General features: G+C 45.8%; 2 protein-coding genes across 5 annotated transcripts; both read right to left on the bottom strand.

The window, feature by feature from the left end:
- Nucleotides 1-920: 920 nt before the first annotated feature.
- Nucleotides 921-20,663, bottom strand: gpr156 (G protein-coupled receptor 156). Of its 4 annotated transcripts, none has more exons than XM_020054541.3 (9): nucleotides 20,597-20,663; nucleotides 9,274-9,426; nucleotides 6,189-6,316; nucleotides 5,921-6,056; nucleotides 5,381-5,491; nucleotides 4,480-4,701; nucleotides 3,938-4,174; nucleotides 3,258-3,416; nucleotides 921-2,943 (listed from the first exon to the last, which is right to left on the bottom strand). In XM_020054541.3, the coding sequence occupies exons 2-9, from the start codon at nucleotides 9,388-9,390 to the stop codon at nucleotides 1,468-1,470; spliced, it is 2,586 nt and encodes an 861-aa protein (XP_019910100.2). In that variant the 5' UTR covers nucleotides 9,391-9,426; nucleotides 20,597-20,663; the 3' UTR covers nucleotides 921-1,467. The 4 variants fall into 4 exon arrangements, with proteins under 4 accessions (XP_019910100.2, XP_010898529.2, XP_010898530.2 ...); XM_010900227.4 differs by lacking the exon at nucleotides 20,597-20,663 and adding an exon at nucleotides 14,270-14,561; XM_010900228.4 differs by lacking the exon at nucleotides 20,597-20,663 and adding an exon at nucleotides 14,270-14,561 and having other exon boundaries at nucleotides 9,274-9,422.
- Nucleotides 6,315-9,254, bottom strand: LOC109616704 (zinc finger protein RFP-like). Its single transcript, XM_020054543.3, has 2 exons — nucleotides 8,865-9,254; nucleotides 6,315-8,387 (listed from the first exon to the last, which is right to left on the bottom strand). The coding sequence occupies exon 2, from the start codon at nucleotides 8,377-8,379 to the stop codon at nucleotides 6,673-6,675; it is 1,707 nt and encodes a 568-aa protein (XP_019910102.2). The 5' UTR covers nucleotides 8,380-8,387; nucleotides 8,865-9,254; the 3' UTR covers nucleotides 6,315-6,672.
- Nucleotides 20,664-21,195: the final 532 nt, after the last annotated feature.

Genomic DNA, 21,195 nt, shown 5'->3' with positions numbered 1-21,195 from the left:
ACACACACACACACATATACGCACACACACTCACAGACAAAATAAAAAGCCTTGAGGAAAAAAGTGGAGAAAAGAAAGAAAGAAAAGGAGAGAAAGAGCGGCAATTCTTAAAATGTCTTGTTTTTCTTTGGTACACGATTAAGTCTCGGTCCAGTGCTATGATAGAATTATGCAACATCAAACATGTTATTTATGTATTTCTAATGGCCTAGTGAACCAGTTCAGTTCAAAAGAATCCAACAGGGAAAGTTCGCCTGGTGGCAATTTACAGTGTTAAGTATTCAGAAATCCTGTCAAAAAACCAAAAAGGAACATCAGACAGTTGTGTAATTCACTGATCCACGTGAACGCATTCATTCTGAGCGTAGAACAGCGCTGCGTCCCATAATGAGGTGCACTGACAGCCAGCCGAAGAGGGAACGAGGAGTCTTGCCAGACTGGGCCATGCGGACCTGACGGTGAAGGTCAAAAGGTCATACAGACGATCAATCAGCACAGATTTAGATTCCAATTAAAATGTATATAGTACATTGTTCACGCACACGCACCTTTAATGGGGAGATTAAAATAACCCCAGAAACCCATGTTTCTGACCTCGATAACCTAACATGCCAAAACCACCCTAATCCTAACCCATAATGCATAAACCTGAAAGTATTTTCTATTCCAACACCAAAGCAAATTGTATGTTTAACACTAACCGTTACCACCAGCGATACGTTTTACCTAGTGGGTAAAAAACACTGTAGGGATCTATTTGTCTGTCTTTACTATCTTGGTGGGGACATCTGATCCCCACGTGTGACAAACAGACACACACACACACACAGACACACACTCAAATGAGTAGCAATACCAGAACAGTGCATTGAAGGATTTTGATGTATAAAAATTTTCTTAAAAGAAAACAACAACAAAAACATAAATCATTACAACACAGACAAAATGGTAACAACAGTATTCTTGACCTTCTGCATATGATAACAGATAAAAAATCCAGTGCTTTCTGGTAACATGCAAAAATCTATTAGATCTTATTAAGCTACAAATATACATTTCCTATAACATGATCTAAGGACATTGTCAGTTGGAGCAATAAGTTAAAGACAATAAATTAAAAAGAGATCCCAAGGATAGAACACACCTAAACTTGGTCCCACAAATTAAAGCATTATCATCAGTGTAATGTGTTGCTATGGTGCTCTCCGCACTTAAAAACAGATACAGTACATTACCATTGAACACAAAGTCATATGCTTTGCCTTCTAAGAACAGCTATGTTGGATGGGTGAAAGCCAAGGTAATCAAGCATTTACATCAGTTCATGCTGAATAAATGACTTCTCAGTAGTTTTTACACAATGTGCAAAGTAAATCCACCTGCCGGGAACTGGCTCTTTAAATAACAACACAGTGCGACTTCAGTGATTCTTCTGCAGTACCCACTGGGTCCAGGCCTCAGACAGGCTCACACAAAAGTGGGTTTGAGGTCCTCCTTGAAGTTGACCTCGGGGTGGTGTGTGGAGCGGCAGAGACCGACGAAACCGCCGTACTCACTGTCCGAGGAGTCCGACGAGGAGGTGTCGCTGGAGGGGTGGGAGGCGTGCTGCAGGCACGTGTCACAGTAAGGATGGTGGTAGTAGCAGAGGTCAGCCGAGCTGCTGGAGTCCGACTCCCAGTAAGCATTGGAGTCCTGGCCACAGTCTCGCCCTGGCGCTCCCTCTCCATCCTCCGCCCCACGCGGAGAGCTCGCGCGTCCGGAGGAGGAGCGCTTTTTGGGTGGTGGCGGTGGCCGGCTCTCCCGCCTCGTGCCACGCCTCCTGCATCTGTTTGTCACCTGTTTTTTATGCCCGGACTCATCCGCCGCTGTGCAGCTGTGGTCGAGGCGGAGGGGGCTGGTCTCTGTGGGTTCGGGGCTAACCTGAGTTTGTGTTTTTGAAGTGTTCTTGTGTGGTTGCGGGGGCCCTGTGTCCCTCCTCTTTCCCCAGCAAGGAGGCTCTGAGCCTGGGAGGAAACAGGGCAGAGGCCCCCCTCTGGGCACATGGAATGGAGGTCTGCGTTTCCTCATTACGTAGGGGGAAATACTGGGGTAGCGGAATAGGAAAGGGGGATTGGGGGAGCGAGGACTGCGGAGGGAGAGGGGAGAGACAACCAGGGGTTCTGCCAAGGAGGCCTGAGAGGGTCTCTTGGTCCTCCCGTTGTGATTGGGTGACCGGAGAGCTGTTTCCATGACAGCATCCACACTCAGTTCCTGCAGGATCTCCTGCAGCTCGGCACTGCTCACAAACCCTGGCTGCCTGGCCACCGATGCCGACAGGGATGGGGGATCGCTATGGCAACCCGAGGTTCCTGAATCAGCAGATACCAAATCCACAGGGCAGGGATGGGCGAAGGGGCTGACACAGTTAGACTGACAGTGGGGTGTGGCTGGAGTCCCAGCCTTCTCTCCTGGTGTCCTGACTCCTATCCCAGAGGAAGCAGAGGGCTGAGGGGAGACCAGGACGTTAGATCCTTTCTGCGGGGACCTAGTCCCCTCAACTCTACAACCCCCTTTCTCCATCTCCGCAACCTGGGTGTCGGAATCAAACTCGCCATTCCAGGGCTTGACACTCACACCATCCCCAGAGGAAAGGCAGAGGGCAAGAGGAGTAGAGGGAGGAGCAGAGGGAGATGTGCTCCTCCCTGAATGCGCGGGAGGGGCAGGCAGAGGAAGTGGACAGCGGGGTGGAGAGGAGAGGGCAGGCCCTGCTATGTCCCTCTGTGGCAGGGGAGTGGGAGGGCAGTCTGAATGCAGTTCTGTGGTCTGAGTGGAGGAGGACTGGAGGTTGGTGGTGGAAGAGTCCAGTTCCTGGTCCTCCTGAGGGTGGCTGTTGGACATGAGGCGCAGCAGCTTGTCTTTGGCGTTGTTCACCTGTTCCTGCAGACTGTCGATCACAGCATTCTTCTGCCAAATTACAACAACAGGCTTTAAAATCTTGTTTAATACAAAAAAGTCTGAGAAAATGTCCATTAGAAAAAGTGTGACCTGAAAAGTTGTGTTAATGTTATGGTTGAGTAGAAGTTTGTTTAGAATACAACAATTCAGATATTGATTTTAATATTATTCTAATATTGAGCTTATTTTGAGTACTTGACCATTTGAGGGACCCTATTAGACACTAAATGTCAGTACATATCACACACTTTTATAACCAGTAGAGGGCAGGCAAGGTAAAAAAAATTTAAAAATTAAAAAGTATTTTCTTAGAGCCTACACACCTCATTGAGGAGCCTCTTCATGGAGGTGTTCTCACCCAGCAGGTAGTAAATCTCATCCTGGCTGTAGACAGAGTGGACACTCTTACTGGGGCTACTGAAGTACTTTGCCATCTGACCAGGGCTGGTGTGCTCCTCCTCAAAATGACGCCACTGAGTCAACTGGGAGGATGGGATGAAGAAAGACGTGAGTGGAGGAAGAGCTAGAGGAAGAGCTAGAAGATGAGCTACAAGAAGATAGAGCAAGAAGATAGAGCTAGAGGAAGAGCTAGAGGAAGAGGGGGATTATGACGGATAGTCAAATAACTGTGTTTTGTCTTTCATTTTGGGAGCACATCCTTGAATCTCCAGTTGTCTGTCTCTATGAGTGTGTTTGTTTGGTTGTGTGTGTGTGTGTGTGTGTGTGTGTGTCTGTTACTCATTGTTCAAGTACTTAATTTTGGCTCCAGGATGCGTTCCTGTATCATATCATCAGCTCACCAGCAGTTACTTATGGAGAGTCATTAACTTGTTGGCAGAGGCTACACCACATTGACTCATGGAGAGCATATGTGTGTATGAGTCACACAGTCTATTTAACACACACACACCCACACACACACACCAACGCGTACAGTGACGCACGGTGAACTGCACATAGCCCCGGGGCGGTCTGTCTGTCCGAGGTGCGCGGTCTCTCTCACCTGAGGTACAAACAGCATGCAGTTGGTGCTGAGGGTGCAGACGAAGATGGCTCCAGCCACCACGCCGTAGACCACGTTAGGCCAGGCCGGCAGGAACCACCACACCGGGAACGCAACCGCCGTGGACAGGGTGATCAGGCTTACCGCGGTCATGATGGTGGGGGACTGGTTGACTGGAGGGAGGCTGACGTTACTGGTCAGACCGGCCAGGTAGGTTCCATACAGAAGCAGGTTACCCTGGTGATACCGCAATGCAACCAACAAACAAACCAACACAAGCCACAGAACGTCAGTGACATCACTATGACAAACCAACACAAGCCACAGAACGTCAGTGACATCACTATGACAAACCAACACTAACCACAGAACGTCAGTGACATCACTATGACCAAGCAACACAAACCACAGAACGTCAGTGACATCACTATGACAAACCAACACTAACCACAGAATGTCAGTGACATCCCTATGAAAAACCAACACAAACTAAGAGCAAACAGCAACTGTGTTTATCTGATCATTTCATTGTATTTTTTTACCTTTATCACAGCTAGGAGGATAACCCAGAGGTCTGAGTACAGAGAGGAACAGGAGTCCAGCTGAGTCAGAGAGTAGGAGACATCCCTCTCCATCACCTTGACCACAGCTCCAATGGAGCGTGCACATTTGACCGGGTCGGTTAGACTCCAGGCAGTCAGAACCAGCAGGTCCACCAGAATCAACAGAGCTACTAAGCCCATCAACTGGATGTCTCTGATGATCTGAAACGCGCACAGAGTATGTTATTACACTGCAAGACCACACACACATTCTATCACATACAGATTCTTCATCCATAAGTTCATATTCATAAAATCCATCATGATTCAGTTACTGTAACAGGCTCAACATTTAGTCACTGAAGTCAAATGTGGATATCTTTTTCTGTTTTTGCTGCATAACATTTGAACAGTATTCTTTTAAATTGGAGAAGTAGTGATTGCTAAATGCTAGTTCCCATTCAAATAAGCTGGTAGCTAGCATTCAGAAATCAGCGGAGGTAGTCAGTCTGTTTAGCTGTGTTGAGGACTACCACATATTTGGGTTGACATCAATACAAGCAATTCACTCCTATTTTGACCCCACCAGAGTCTGACATGCACATACAAATAACATGACATGCTCATACAAATAACATGACATGCACATACAAATAACATGACATGCTCATACAAATAACATGACATGCTCATACAGATTAAGCCAAGTAATTAACTAAAAAATAAAGCTCAATTAAGAGTTTTTTAGTCCAGAACTAGGTTTAATCTGTCCGCAAAACTGCCCCTAAATGTTCTCATGTTTGGCAAGGGGGCATTGAGGAGATTCAACATCATTCCCCCGGCTGTATCTTTATGCCATGCTTATCCATAACAAAGCCGCTGAGAACAGAAGCCTGCTTACCACTCTCTTGTCAGGCACGCGTTGGGTGAATACTCTGTAAAGCCGCCATGTTTTTCCCAAGATGGGCCCAAATACCAGAGTGCTGCCGATACACAATGTCCAGATCCTGGCCTAGGAGACACCACAGAAACACCACCTCAGAATGGGGGGCAGGTGGCCTAGCACGAGGTCCAATCTCATAAAAACCTTTAAGAGCAGTTCGGTGCATAAGACATAACATCACCCATGCTGTGGAAAAGGTTCTGAATAGTCAAGAACCTGTCAAGACTCCTGGAGGAAGGCAGTCTACACCGTAGACCCCCCCCACACATGACGTCGGTAGATGGGCATATACAAGCACCCATGGTTGTACGTTTGAACACCACAAAATGTGACACCACACGGCATCATCAGAGCAACTTATGTACATTTCTTTTCGTGACAGACTATGGATACTTAACGCAGACAGTAAACCCTGGCCATTCACTCGTCTACTTAAGGTGTGGCTCTCCCTTAAAAGGAGCAAGAGGTCTCGGCTTCCTCCTCTGTCTCCATCCACACCTGTAGTATGGCTCTAGGTCCTCCTACTTGCTGGTAGATGCGTTCATCAACAGCGAATAGGAAGCCACTGCAGTAGGCGAGGACACTCCCACAAAGAGTCAGCACGTTGAGATTAGGACTGGACATCTTCACTATCCTGAGACACCGACAAACACACATTTGAAGAAATTAAGACGAGCCTTTCACGTCTGTGTATCGATTTGATACACTCAGAATATGGTTTTAAAGTGGGTTGTGTGTATGCTTGTGTGTGTGCAGGTGTGTGTACCTGTTGTTCTTGAAGCGCAGGGTGAAGAGCAGGAAGCAAAATGCCAGCAGGATGCCACAGGAGAGTAGAGTCCAGACCACGGCACGGAGCACTGGGGAGAGAGATCGCCTCTGCAGCTCCGCTTCCATCTACAGTACATGTCAATCACATATCAGGAAGCCGTTCTTAACCAATGAGAACCCAATGCAAATGTGTGGGTGTGTTCAGGGAGAATTGAATGTGTTTCAGTTGCTATCATTGGAATAATCTAAGTATGCTCAAAACCTACAACTTGGTATGCATGGTGTTAATTCCTATTAACTCAAAAATATATTGCATAAAAATATGCCCGACAAAAGCACAGAAAATGTCCACCTTTATTTTGCTTCATTTATATTACATCTTTCTTTATTAATCAATCACACAATACACAAGATGCAAAAAAATATATATCATATTGCACATCTATAACAAAAAAAAAACAGACATCACTCAGTGGCCTCTTCTAAGAGGAGGTGAAAAGTGAAGGAGAGGAGTTGAGATAACTGACAGGAGAGATGACTAGTGGCGCTGAGTTGACCCCACCGTTATTCTTTCGGGGGTTGAAATATGGATAGAGTCTTTCCGTGAAAATGTAGCCGGTGAACGAGTAGATATGAGACCTGGAGTCTACATTGTAAAAGGACACCTGGCCGGCGTCCCAGTCCACGTACACTCCCACCGTCTGGGGCTTCTCAGGCAGTGGCAGGGGGACAGGGGGGGTCGTCAGAGCCCAGTACTCAGTCCTGTTCCTCAGGCCTAAAGTCCAGTAGCCACGCTCAGGGTTCAGGGTATTGCCTCCTTTCTTGTTGACCGACTCTCGCCCCACTCCTATGTCCCACTCCGTCTTCCCCTTCACCTGCACCTCGTAGTAGAACCTCCCGGAGGAGAAGCCCTCCCTCCCCAGAACACTGATGCCAGGGTAAAACCTCTCCGGGTTGTCAGGGAGGTTCAGCGCCTTGTTGCCGTGGGCAACCTGTTTACCGTTGTCAGAGATGATGAGTTTGGGGTGAGCTGTGTCAGGGTCAAGGGTCACATCCACGGTGCATTGCTGGACCCTTGAAAGTTCTATATCGCACAGTCGTTTCACTTCATTCTTCAATGTCTCTTCAAACTGAGACCCGGCCCTCCTCGCCGCTCTTCTCACTGTTCCCACGTACAGAACACTGGGAACACTGACTTCAGACCAGTCCTTGGCGTTCGGAGGGGTGCGGAGGGATGGGACGTTCCGTATGAGGTGGAGGTGATCGTCAGTGCGCACCAGTTGCTCCAGCTCAACACTGCTTCTCTTCAGCTCAGTGATCTCCCCCTCCAGCTCTTCAATGAGCCCTGCGGCCCTCCTCTCGGCCGCTTTCTGCTTGGCGTCAATCACCTCGATGAGCTCCGCCTGACTCCTCTGAATGGAGTGGACCAGGTCAGCGAAGACGCGCGAGCCCTCCCTGACCTCTCTCTCTGCATTTATTCTGCCTGCTTGTATTGTGCGTTTGATCTCCTCCACCCTCTGCTGCCTGCCCTGAATCATCTGCTGCATGGCATCCTCCATCTTCCCTATCTGAGACCTCCTCTCTCGGCTTTCCTCCTCCAAAGTGACAACGTTGTGCTTCTGGTGTCTTTTCTCGGCGCACGTCTGACACACGTACGTGTGGTCACTACGACAGAACAGCCCCAGGAGCTTCTGGTGCCTCTTGCACACCCTGTCCTCCATGTTCATCAGCGGCTCAATCAGATTGTGTCTCTTAAAGGTGGCCAGTATTTGGTGAGGCTCCAGGTGAATCGCACAGTAAGAGGCCAGACACTCCAGGCAGGACTTCAGGGCCTTGACGTGGCTCCCAGGGCAGACATCACAGGGCACTTCTCCTGGTTGGGTTGTTCGGGGTGGGGCTCTGTCCGCGGGCGGGTCCTGGGGACACCTGGCAGTGGCCATCTTTTCAACGGACCTCCTGAACTGATCGGCCACCTCAGCTATGAAAGTGTTGACTCTGAGCTCGGGTCTCCTGCTAAACCTTTGCTTACACATGGGACACTGGCACAGGCTGGTGGAATGCCAGTATCTATGTATGCAATCCTTGCAGAAGTTGTGCCCACAAGGCGTGGTGACAGGGCTGGAGAATACTTCTAGACAGATGGGGCACAGGAACTGTTCTTCTGACAACAGACTGCCGGCGGAAGCCATGTTGGGGTCTGGGAAAAGATCCAAAAATAAACCACATGGGGCTTTATGGAATCAGTTGGCTCTTGACACCAATCTGGAATTTTCTCTCTGGTGTCCAGTAGACAACCAAACTATACTCAGTTACGTCCAGCTGGCTTCTTCAATACATGTAAACAGTAGTACTAACACGTGTTTTTCTTATATATTTCATTTAGAAATAAGGTGTTTAGCAGCACATGATGATGATCTCGATGAATGAGAGTTAAATCAAAGGTAGAGAGTGAGGATGTCCTACGACCCCACCCGTCCAATTAAATTAGTCTCTAAATAAAGTCTACATTAATGTATTGTAATAACAATCAAAACAAATTCATGATATCGATAACTAAGTTAGTCTGTAAATTCATGATATTGATAACTGGGCTGTGATAGGTGTTGAAACATGAATAAACAAGCAAACATAACAGAAATAAAATAGACATAAAAACACAAAAGGAAGAACTCACCTTTTGTTTCTGTACTTATTAGTGCTACTGTCAAAGACAATATATTTTGTTAACTCTTCAGCAGTGTAAAGAGATCCAGGAGGACGTTTTGCCAGGCTAAACCGTAAAGTTCTTCAGTTTAGTCTGACTTCAGAAAGTGGCATTGCCATGGCCTATCTCTGTCTCCAAACATCAAGCTGCGCTGCAGCTGCTCTTAAAGGTACAGTAGCCGGCTTGATTTAACCCTTAGCACGACAACACCTTTAGCTTAACCGTGAATGTTCACGAGTGACATTTTTCTAACACCTTCACACTTTGTTTGGATTTTGTAGGCGTTCAAAAAAACGTGTGCGGGTACGTGCATTTTGAACACAGCGTCTCAGGTCGCTAGAACCCCTCCCCCCCGGGGCTAATCGGTGAGCCTCTTTACCGTGCCGAGGGAACACAGTCTCTGTAGTATCTCCAGGCCCTCCTGTGTATTGACTCCCGGGTGGATGAGGCAAAGTCTGGAGTCACAGTGAGAGCTGCAGTTCAGCTCTGACTCCATGGCTGGACCCAGTCTGTCAGCCCTCACACATACTTCCTGACAAATGAACAAATACGTGTTAGTTAAAATGGTGACTACCTCAAAACAATACAATAGACACTTAAATATACACAGAGGGAAGAGATACAGACATATCTTTAAAACCAGGCTTACGCATAATACCATGCTTACCAACCCCACCTTCCTAACCTCTCCCCAGGGTGGCAATATTGTATTAGAGACGTAAAACCACATTGTTACTTTAAACACAGGAGGGAAGAAGACTCCCCTGTTCAGAATAAAAGATGGCTGCTCATTATTCACCACAGGATGGCGCCATTACAACTATGCCCAGCAAACAGCAGTGGCGTTATAAGCAGGGGCTTGTGGGCACTGCTCATGGGATGTACGGTCTAATGGGAACAATACCGACTGAATTTGGAGTGGGGAAAATGTACAAACATAAGATTAATGTTGAAATATTTAATACAAGAGTGTGAGAAGAAAAAACAGACAGCTACACCAAATCTTGTGACATTTGCTGGTACACCGGGAAAGAAAATGCTTAAAAGGCTCCAGCAAGGTCTAAGAGCACAGGATCTGGCCAATTTCAGAGGAAGTGTACATGTTTCTACTTGCCCCGAGTCTCCACGAGGCACCGGAGCACTTAACAGCACAGCACATTACTACACCTCAGAGAAAATAATCCAGACGACAACGCACTAGTGCCAGCGTACGTGTGTATTCCTGAAACGTCACAATGTGATGGCCTGAGCTTGCGTATTAGCGAGCGGTTTGGTCGATTGACAACTTGACAACAATTACCCGGCCTAAATAAACCCTTGCTTGCAGTAGCAGTCGGCTGTAGGCTGGAGGATTATTAGAGGCGTTTACCTGAGGTCCAACCGGGTTTGCGCTGACATGTCATTACTGGTCTATTATCGACCATGAGGAAATTACCTAAATGTTACTGTACCTTTCAAACGCCCAACCAGTGTTCATTTCCTCACCAATTTTAGTCTTACTTAGTTTAAGTATTTATCAGCGTACTAAAAGTCTGGACAACAATCCTAATGAAGTTGGACCATGCTTCTCGATTCGGCACATAGTGTGGGATAAGAGGTGGCCAAAATATGCAGCGTTTAACAGAAAAAAATAAATGACTGAAATGCGAATAGAAGTTTGTAAAGTCTACATCCATTAAGTGCACAATCAGACAGCCTTGTCTGGACCTGTTGTGCAGAGTTATAGTAGACTGATAAACGAATATATCAACTGAAATGACAAAGGAATCAGCCAAATTCAGCACTGCACCCAACGCTGATTCATAAACTAAGTTGATGGTGTACATATCAGTTGGTCTGAAGATGAGAGCTGGTGTATAAATGTCTGTGTACGTGTGAATGCAACATATTTCTATAAGGGTGTGTGTGTGTGTGTGTTTGATCCAAGCCTTCTACTATAGTATTGTATTGCCAATCCCATTCTGACTCATGAGTTGCAGAAAGTCTGTGTGTCTGCATGTCTACCTGTAGTTTATGTATGTGTCTACAATTGCTCACTTGGTTGAAAAATGGTTTATTTGTTGATGTGTCTTCTAACAGGGGTGTTCCTGGTCACATTCAGGCCTGTGTGTCAGTGTCTGTGGCTGACGAAGACGTGCCCGGGGCTGTGTCTGTCTCACAGGCTGTCGCAGGCTGATGACAGCGCAGCCAACAGGTGCTGTGTCTTAATTTGAGCCAGTTTACACAGCAGGGAAAACACATTGAAATCCTGGTTGTAGCACGAGGAATGTTTTTGTTTCCCCTCAATCTCAGTGGGCAAATAAATGATAGAACAAAACAAGGATGGTCAGTATTCCAGTCTGGCCATGGACCAAGAAAAACAGCCAGTTAAACACAGAAGTTCCTGCTACGCAACTAAAACGTCAGCCAACAGTAATCCACGCCTAACATCAGGAAGCATTGTGGTCTTTTTATGGAAAAAAATATCTGGTAACTGCCGTTTGATTAAATGGCCCTATAAGGTTGACAGTTACAGTTGTCTTTTCACGTGAACAAAGAAGTCTCCCGTTTCTTGGGAAGCCTAGGAAATGCCTGTAGTTTCCTTCCTCATCTTGCGTCATTTTCCCAGTTTAGATCAAAGCTATCCCCTTTCCGGCAAGGCACAACAAGTCCTGAAAATCTTCCAGACAGTCATTTTGTAATTCCTCTCCGCCAGTATAAACCACATTGAGAAAAGCCCACCGCCCCAGATCAACAAAGGTCAAACAACCCTCAGCCAGAGGAATCACGCTGGACACCGGAGCGTTAAGACCTGCTCCCACCCTGGCAGCCTGGTCACAACAGTGAACCATGGTTTCAGTCTGTCTGTCCAAGTCCCATGGCTTTAACCCCCCCCACCAAAAAAAATCGAATCAAATGTTAAGACTTTGATTGTCGTTGCCCTGTTTACTCTGTAAATTAACACAGTAATGACACGGCCGTTACATAAGTACAACTATGTGACGCACTGCCAGCCCTCCGACCTCCATGTCGGCGGCGCCGCCGCTGTGCCGTCGTGAAACTTGATGACGGTTGTGTGCGGTGAATCGGTGAACAGTAGTCATTGGTGAACAGGGAGAACGGGGGGGGGAGACGAACCCCCCCAGGAGCCCCCACCCCACCCATCTGCGCACTGTGCCAAATACCCCTGTTTTCTACTCGTAGTTATCCTTACAGCTCTGATGAATCGTGCCACTTCCAAAGCTGGTTCCTGTCATGACATGTGGGGCAGCCGGTTGGGGAGATTGTGATTCAGTTGTGGAGGGACATGTTAATCCAGAGGTCCGAAGCGTTGTGATGAGCTTGGAGGGCAATACAGTGTTGAATTCGGAACTACAGTCGATTAACAGCATTCGTACATATGTGTCCTCTTGTCTAGGTGGCAGATGCAATAGAGCCCTTCTATGCATTTCTGTGTGTCCCACAGGTGACATGTTGGCAATATTTACAAAGGATTTCCGTTTTCCTGCATGGCAGCAGCCGGCCAAAAGAAGCCCTCCCTTTTGGTGTGGATTTTCTAGTTTGCTAATGGATTTATACACCTCAGTGAGTGCAGACTTAGTTACAGTATTGGGTTTTTTTGTGGGCTATATGTGACAACTAGAAAACTACATTTTTAGGTAGTATGAACAGACTATGATGTGTTAATATGGTACATTACTTTGACTTTCTTCACATTAGAGGATGCCAGTGAATCAATCTGCCACTGAGTCAAGATGACACAGAGAAAAACGAGTGAGATGTGTGTTTTTAATATCCTTGTTAAAGCGATGACTGTAAAATGTAGGACACTGCAGTCCTTCGTGTCGCAGACGTAGCTCATCGCGTTCATTCCCAAGTGACTGCATGCACGCCATTACGCACGCCATTATCACAGTGGGTAGAAGTAATCGGTTTGCTAGCCTGTAGTCTATTCAGACTCTACTGTTGAAAAAGACTCCCTGTATTGCCTCTTTGGAGTATCTGGGATCAGGGTCTGGTCAAGAGTAAGCTCAATGTCTAGGGCTGACCAGACGCCGCACAGACTTCCGAAAGTTATTCTCGATCGTAGGAAACGATGACTAAGAAACATACAAAGGAACACACCAAACAGCCACATTGGCCAGGGCCATGTAGGATGGCGAGGACTCACTTCGGGGCACCATTTCGAAGCTTCACGTGCAGTTCCTCAGCTACCTGTTGCCTCAGGCAGAGAAGACTACTGTACTATACTGGGTTACAGTCAGCCTATTTTGTGCCATGACAAGCCTCCATCCAGTCAGTCCAACTGACAGATTAAGTGGCTTCATGATCAGTCAGGGGCCAGTGGTGAGTTGGGCTGTCTGTATTAGGTGTAGCCCCAGCTCCGACCAAGCGCTCGACATTTCTTCTTTTGTCCGCCCAAAACCACTTTCAACAGAGACATTCTATTTAATCCATTCATTGTCCCTGTCAGTTAGCCTTGCCCAATCCGCTCTCTCCCTTTTAAGATTAGACTGGTGGCACAGAGAGCAGAGGGGGGACCACATGCAGTTAGCACGGCTGGACAAAGCACAGCTAGTGTTCTGCGGGGGCAATATTGAAACATTCCACCTCACGCCGTAATCCGAGTAGCGATTTTGTCTAAGATGATAAAGTGTAAGAATGCAGTTATTGGCTAAGCTTGCCGTTTCTGCACGCCAATGCTGAGAAAACCTATACTGAACCCAGGGTGCATACTCCATAAGAGGCAGCTAGGAACTGAGGATAATACCTTCACACTTCAGAAATTCACTTCTGACACAAGAATTGTCCAGTTTTGGAAAGCATCTTACTTCACATGTGGGCTTAGCATGTACACTGAGCGAGGTAGTCTACTTCAACTCGTTTTTCTTTATGATACCAAGTGTGGGGCCTGCAGCTGTCCTGTTAAATTCATCTCTGGTCTTCCCTTATAAGCTGTAGAAATGCCCGAAAATTCTGTAGTTTAAACAGCTTGAAAAAAAGAGTATTGCAGTTTGTCCCAAAAACAATGAGAACATGAAAATACATATAAATGCCAACTAAAAATGTGTTAATAAGAGATCAAACTGAATTTGACTAGTTACAAGGTTCGAGTCCATTTATTTTACCGTCAAGGGCAACTCAGTGAATGGCTCTCTGTCCAAATCCACTGCCAGTGAGTTATTAAAATGTATTAAAGTATTTATTCATATCAATATGTATTATTGTCGTGTACGCCATTTATTGTTCCGTTTCTTGACAAGTGTGTGTATTTTTTGCATGGCCTTAAACACAATCCTATATAATTGCATGGTCAGTTCGAACAGTATATGAAACCTTCACCGCGTCGATCAAAGCATTATTACAGGGAGATGCAACAACGTAAACAGACGAACCTGATGGAGAAGCCAAATTCCCGGTAAGGATGTCAAAAGGGTGCGAGGAGAGTCCCGACTCGCCTCCGTTCCCGCTCCATTGCTCTCACCAGGAGTAACAAACTGTCCCGAGAAGTTTAATAACGGGGACTCATAGCCCAACCCTCTACGAATCCGAACCGAAGACTACGTTATAGTCGTTATGACAAACGAAAACCTAAAAATGTTACCAAAAAATGTGCCCTGGTGTCAATGACAAAAATGGTAATGCTGAAAAAAGTTTTCATGAACGTGGGAGAGAGAGTGAGAGATTGAGGGAGGGAGGTGTTTGTCACTGTAATTAGTGGATTGCGCTCAGCGGAAACAGTGCTGAGTGTGCTCGCGGGGGTGTAGGTTTGTTTGCAGAGAGAGCTGGAGAGTTTTGATAATAGAGTTTTACCCACTAAAATACTGTTTGTTTATTTTTGGAAAAAAATCCCAGGCCAAGAAACTAATTCACTGAAAAATGAAATTGCCAGGGTGGCATATTAACATGATGGAAACGTAGTTGTGTATTGTTATGTAAAAACGTTTGGCTGTTTTGCCTTTACAGTGGCTATCCTGTGTTTAAAGACATGGCGTTATTTTCTTAACACCTGAATGTGAGCTCCAACCACTCCACACGACCCAAAATGCTATGAGCTCACCATTGTTGCGAACTGATGGGCATCAGGTGGCAAAGGACAATAATGTGGGACTGGGTGGGCGTGGCACACGAGAGAATCGAGCGCATCCCCTACCTGTACAAATAAATAATATCGGAACTGGACACAGTGGAAACACAGATGTGTTTTGAACAATATGATTCCATTACGCACACGCTTAAAATATAAGGTTTGTTGTAGGCCAGACACTGCATGCGCAAATCCTCTATTGGTTGAAAAAATATTGCAAATTAATGTAGTTCTGTTTTTGGCGGGGTGACATGCTAAGCCATCTGCCTGTTTGATAACAGTAGGCTACTGCTTTGCTTGTGTACTCAGTGTTGCCAACTCCTCAGTAAGGAAAGTCGCTATTGGCTGTCCTAAAAGTCGCTAAAAGTCGCTAAAAGTCGCTAAATGACGTCATCGCATGATTTGCATAATTTCCCATCAGCATCATGAATGGGGAAAAGAATATACATGCGTATTTATGTTGTCCATGTACAAGAAATAATCAACTGAGCAAAAAAACTAAGAACAAATCAAAAAAGGGGGCGCTATTTAAGTCAAAATCAAAAAGCTAGAAAAAAAATTAACATTTAGAGCAACATACAAGGGGAGATATCATCATGGTCATGGAGAGGAATAATGTCATAGGAGAGACAAAAAGTGAGTAAAAACCCCCTAAATATGTTTTTAACTACAAATTAACTTTCTTCTGTCGATTCTTTTTTTTTTTTAAACCAACCCTCCTCCTTAATCCGGGCTTGGGACCGGCAAAAGTTACCCAAAACGATTCATTTTCAGTCTGGACGCAGAGGAGTTAACATCTACTGCTCTGACTGCAGCTCGGAGGAACGGCTGTGCAAGGACTGGGCCGCCTGTGAGTGCCTTCAGATGGGGATGGGGGTGCTTTCAGATCGTTGAGAAGAGTAAGAACAAGTCTCCAATAACACCACAAAGAGTCGCTAGATTTGTCGCTAGTCGCTTTTTTGAAAAAAAGTCGCTAAGGGGGTCTGAAAAGTCGCTAAATCTAGCGACAAAGTTGCTAAGTTGGCAACACTGTGTGTACTATGGATCACAAGATCCTATTTTCTCGTCACTTCGTCTTATGGGCACAAGTTTCCCGTGGGTTCAACATCGGTTAAATTCCACCCCGCGGTCAACCTTTATCAGCACCCTCGCTTAGAACCTCTTTCGTCATGGTAGCGCAAATTTTATTTTAGACACAGCTTCCTAGTCACAACAGCAAATGTGTTTGTTCCCATAGAGGTGAATTAAATGTTGTTACTAACCTGGTGGCTCTAGCAGTCTAGGGTACATGGTGCAGAGACCCGTAACATAAAACTTGTTAAAAATAGTGTCGTGTAAATGAAGTGAGAACAAACGACACACAACCAAAGCTACCGTCAAACATAAAACGTTTATTATAAACACACGGTAAAGGGGTTAGGGAAAAGGGCCCAAGAAATGAAATAATATAGTCCAAACACCCCTAAACTGAACTTGCCTGCCTCAAGAACCACTTAGCTGACAACTAACCAATACAAAAATACAGTGCTTGGGCCGCTCAGTTTTAACTAGTGTTTTTAGACGTCAAAAAAAAGTTTTCCTACGGGTTGTGTATGCCCAAGGTTGACTTGCTAAAAAAACATTTTGCCAGGGACACAGGGACAAAAAAAACCTGGTTGAACAAGGACTAAACAGCAAAAAAGGTACTAGACAACACCAACCAAAACACCACAGCAATATATACATGAAACAGGACAAAGTGAGATGTATGAATGAACAAAGTGCCTGTCTATCAAAAAGGGTATGTATCGCAAAAAGTTTCTATGTCCATGTGGGGTACAGCAAAAGAGTCTCTCTGGGAGGACCAACTGACTGGGTTTTTAAACCAGGGATGTGTGATGCGATTGGGTAATGGAAAAAGGAACAGGTGGGGTGTCCACTGATTGGTCCACCTCAGCAGTCAGGCGATGCACTCATGACTGCCAGGTGGGAAACATCAACAAGCACAATCAGGAACATAAGGGACACCTGGGGAAATGGCAGGAGGGGAAAAACACCAACGCAACTACAGGGTACCTGCATGCGTAACAAATGTAACGACCACACGCGTATAAATATACTGTGTCTTTGATTTACCAACGGTGTAGATTAACTTAGCCTAACACTGGCCTAGCATTCTGTAACATTGAATGTGCTTTAGACCGTTTCGTAGCTACTTCCAATAATCCTCGTGCAAATCCTGGTGCGCCAGAATTTAGTGAGACGCTAGCGCGCAGTGCAGCCAACCCATAATATTTCAGCGCGTCTTTCATCAGACGCGCAAGATTTAGAGGTGTTATTAAAACGTCACAGGGATTTACTGCTTGAGCGTGCACGCGGGGTCATTCCTGACAAGGGAGTGTCACCGATGGGCTACTGAAAGCTGTGTTTTGAGAAAAAGAGTGTTCCTGAGAAGTGGAGGGATACTTCTGTAGTAAACCAAGTGAGGTGAAATCCTTCAAGCAGATTTGACCATGCCTTTGAAGATTCTAAGCATCCTACCTAAAAAGTATATGTCTCTATCTCTTGCTTTCTCTCTCTTTCCCTCTTACACACACAACACACTCAAACTGCACCCTTTCACTTGGAATACAACTGATGCTCTCTCAGATTGCTGGGATCTGCCCCAGGCTAGCAATGTGTTTCCAGTAACACTGATAACCGCCACATATTAAACACTGCGGAGAATGGAAGGAATTTAGTAGGAAAATGTGTGGGAGAAAGACAGTGAGGACTATGCAAAAAAAAAAGTTTCCAAATTACACAAAGCTATAAATCCCATTTGATAATGCCCCAACTATTTATTAAAACCAAAAACAAAATTCTTAATTGAGAAATTTGTTAAACAGACCCTTAATACTAACATGCACCACAATTCCATGCCCCTGTGCCCCTGTGTCCAGGCCACGCTGTGGTGTGTGATGAAATATTCACATGCTTATTTTTTGGCATCACGCCGACACAAAATTGTCACTCAAAAATTATATTTTCTTTGAAATTATAAAACATGGTTCTTAAGGTGCAATATACAACATTTCCACATGTAAAGCCTTTTACTTGTGGATTGAATTTTACTTGAGAAGAGGCATTGTACCACAAACTGTAGAAAAAAGAAAATATCAAATGTACCACCAAACATTCATTGTATGGTACATTTTGTACAGAAATTTCAGTCATGGCCACAATTGCTCTTGACAAACTACAGTGAAACATCCATTATCTATAAACTGTGTAGTACCACATCTGTCTTACTTTTTATGAATCTAGTTTATTTGTAAATTTCTATCCATTGACATATTGATGTAGATATAATGCTAAGATGATCAGAATAGCATTACAGTATTTCATGAAAAACACAAATTGCTTATTTGAAATTAGTGACAGGCACAAGAAAATAGTTTATTCTGTTTACGCCATACTTACACCGTGTTTACTCCAGGATTACACTGTGATTACACTGTGTTTATACCGAGGCATGGCATCGGTCCTAAAGTCACGCTGTTGCTCCCCAAAACAACGCAAGCTAATATCAAAATCGATCTCAAGATCTATCTCAAAAACAACCACGAGGTCAAACTCAAAGTCAGTCTCAAGGTCAGTCTCACAACCCTTCTAAAACAACAATAAACACTACTCTGCCTATAATTAACCAAGGTCATGCTGCACATGGGGACATGTCCCAGTGCTCCCGATGGAGGATCATGTGGGGGCAGCTTAAGACACACACAAGCTGCAACATGATCTCATTAACTCACTGCATTACTCTAATGGCCAAGTTATAAAATGCGCAGCACGGAAATCCCAGCCCAAAACCGCTAACAAGCCCTCAACGTCTCGACCTCAACACAAGATCAAGTGTCACAAAGGTAGCACCCTGTTGAAGACACGAGGTGACGGAGTCGTGTCTGTTACAGTCACCGCGTGGGGGACACTATCGGATTACCCCACGATCAGGTTCAAGGTGTGTCGGCCTTGAAAGCAGATGGACTGGGCCAAACTCTGGTTACAGTGAGCTTCAATATTTTATTGAGAAACAACAGTTGAGCTGTTTGGAGCAGCTTGAGTTAAGGAGGAGGGGTTTGAGTTGAGGAGGAGGAGTTTGAGTTAAGGAGGAGGAGTTTGAGTTGAGGAGGAGGAGTTTGAGTTGAGGAGGAGGGGTTTGAGTTGAGGAGGAGGAGTTGGGGGGAGGCGGGAAAGAGGCATGTGTGTCCCAAAACACAAGGTTATTGTAGATCTTGACTAATGAATAAAGTGGCCTCCATGTTCGTTTTTGACACGGTTCACACTGTGCTTGGGCGGCCTATGTATCTGCACAATAACTTCTCTTCACAGTGAATGTAAACCAGCAGCGATGTATATGAGTGAGACAAGGACAAAAGAAAGCGGAAAAAAAGACAATGCACCTGGGCTAAACCCTTTGTTTGTGGGATTTGGGATCCTGAGGCCCATTTCCTGCCATAGCAGTAACCATTTCCTGTGATTCCAGAATGTGCCAGGGTTTCACTGAGTTCCACTCCCTACCCCTAATCCACTGGCTTTGACGCACGGAAATGGGTTGTTCTGTGACCGTAGCATCACATACCTCCACCAACCCCAGCCCCTGCCTTGTCCTTCCTGAAACAAAGTTTCAAAACCATACATTCCTCGTATGCAGGTCTGCCTGATAATGTACTCTCCCCATTCCCCATCCCAGATCCAGCTCTGGATCACTGAACCCCTTCCAGGCCTTGCCTCGGTCCATACCTGAATTGCATGTGCTATATTCCTCCTTGATTCTTTAGCTAAATTGTCTCTGCTTTATTGAGGTCTCCTTTTACTGAGTCCATTGAAGGGTAGGGTTTTGAAATCCACATTGACATTTGGAGAGGGATCCCCAAGGGAATGTACCGAAATCCCCAAATCAGCCCCCTTACTCAAACAAAGGGAATGGGGACAGAGGGAATATGAGAAAGATGGACAGCAGGGAGAAGACACGGCGCCACAGAACAAGGCTACAGACAGATCCGGCAAGAGAATGAGGAGGGAGTATGAAGACGAGCGCAGACAGAATTAACACGAAAGAGGCTGACAAGTTGTGATCTGAGCTTTTGTTCGACCCTGTGCTCTTCACCATGGCAATCTAACATAGTTATATAACTGTGGCCAATTACTCCCCTTCCCTCTTCTAACCCTCACATGCCCTCAGCCGTGCCCCCCAGGGAACCCAGAGAAGGCTGATTAGCCACCACCACCACCCCCCCCCGCCCCCCTACACACACACACACACACACACACACACACACACACTCTAATCCCGGGACAAAGTCCGATTGTCAGGGTCTGGAGTGTGTGACTGGTGTGTTGAGTGAAGCGTGTGTGTTGTTGGTCATGTGTGAGGTCTGGAATGAACGGCAGACGGGGCACACGCACCGAGTTCACAGGGGAGTTGATAAGAATGCTCTGGTGAGGGTGATAAGACGCTTACAGAATCACAATCCCTCATGTCAAACCGCTCAGCTCTCTCAGGCCCTATACTGCGGACTCTGTACTACAATCCACAGAGACCATTAAATGGAATAAGCCTGCATACATTCTGCCCGCCCGCCCGCCCGCCCGCACGCACGCTCTTCGTCTTTACCTTCAGCAAGCAGTTCTTTTTGGCACAGTGTCCTTGGTCCTCCGGGGATCTCACGTCCTTTGGGCCAATTCGCTGTTGAAAGACAAGCACTTAGTCGCAGGGTGCTGATGAAAGAAACCCAAATCCTTCAATTCCCAGTTCTTACAAATGATCCATATTCTGAGTACAAGATTTCTGTTCAACATAAAAAAAAAAAAACGCTGTTATCTGTGCTGATTGGCGGCAGAGTATGTCTTTCCTCAGTTCTCTTTTGTTAACATTCCCTCTGGCTCAGTTTCATCATGGCTGCTTCCCTGTGCGTCTCGGTTTCGGGTCACAGCTGACACACACACGCAAAGAACACAGATGTAACTTAACTCGACACACACCTGTCTGATGTGACAGTTACGAGCTCTGAGAAACCTACTGACCGGAAGAGGAATCATGGAAATTAAATGTATCAAAAATCTCAAATACTGCACATAGTGTGACAACAGTGTCCAGCAGGTTCCGAAAGCAACCCTGTCAAATTTCAGCGTCGCCCAGTGATGTGTGTGTGTGCGCCAGAGATATACAAAGTCACAGAAGAATGGAAGAAAGGGAACATTTAATGGAGGAGC

The sequence above is a fragment of the Esox lucius genome, chromosome 16 (assembly GCF_011004845.1).
Source record: "Esox lucius isolate fEsoLuc1 chromosome 16, fEsoLuc1.pri, whole genome shotgun sequence".
NCBI classification, from domain to species: domain Eukaryota; kingdom Metazoa; phylum Chordata; class Actinopteri; order Esociformes; family Esocidae; genus Esox; species Esox lucius.
This window is presented reverse-complemented; position numbering and strand designations above follow the sequence as displayed.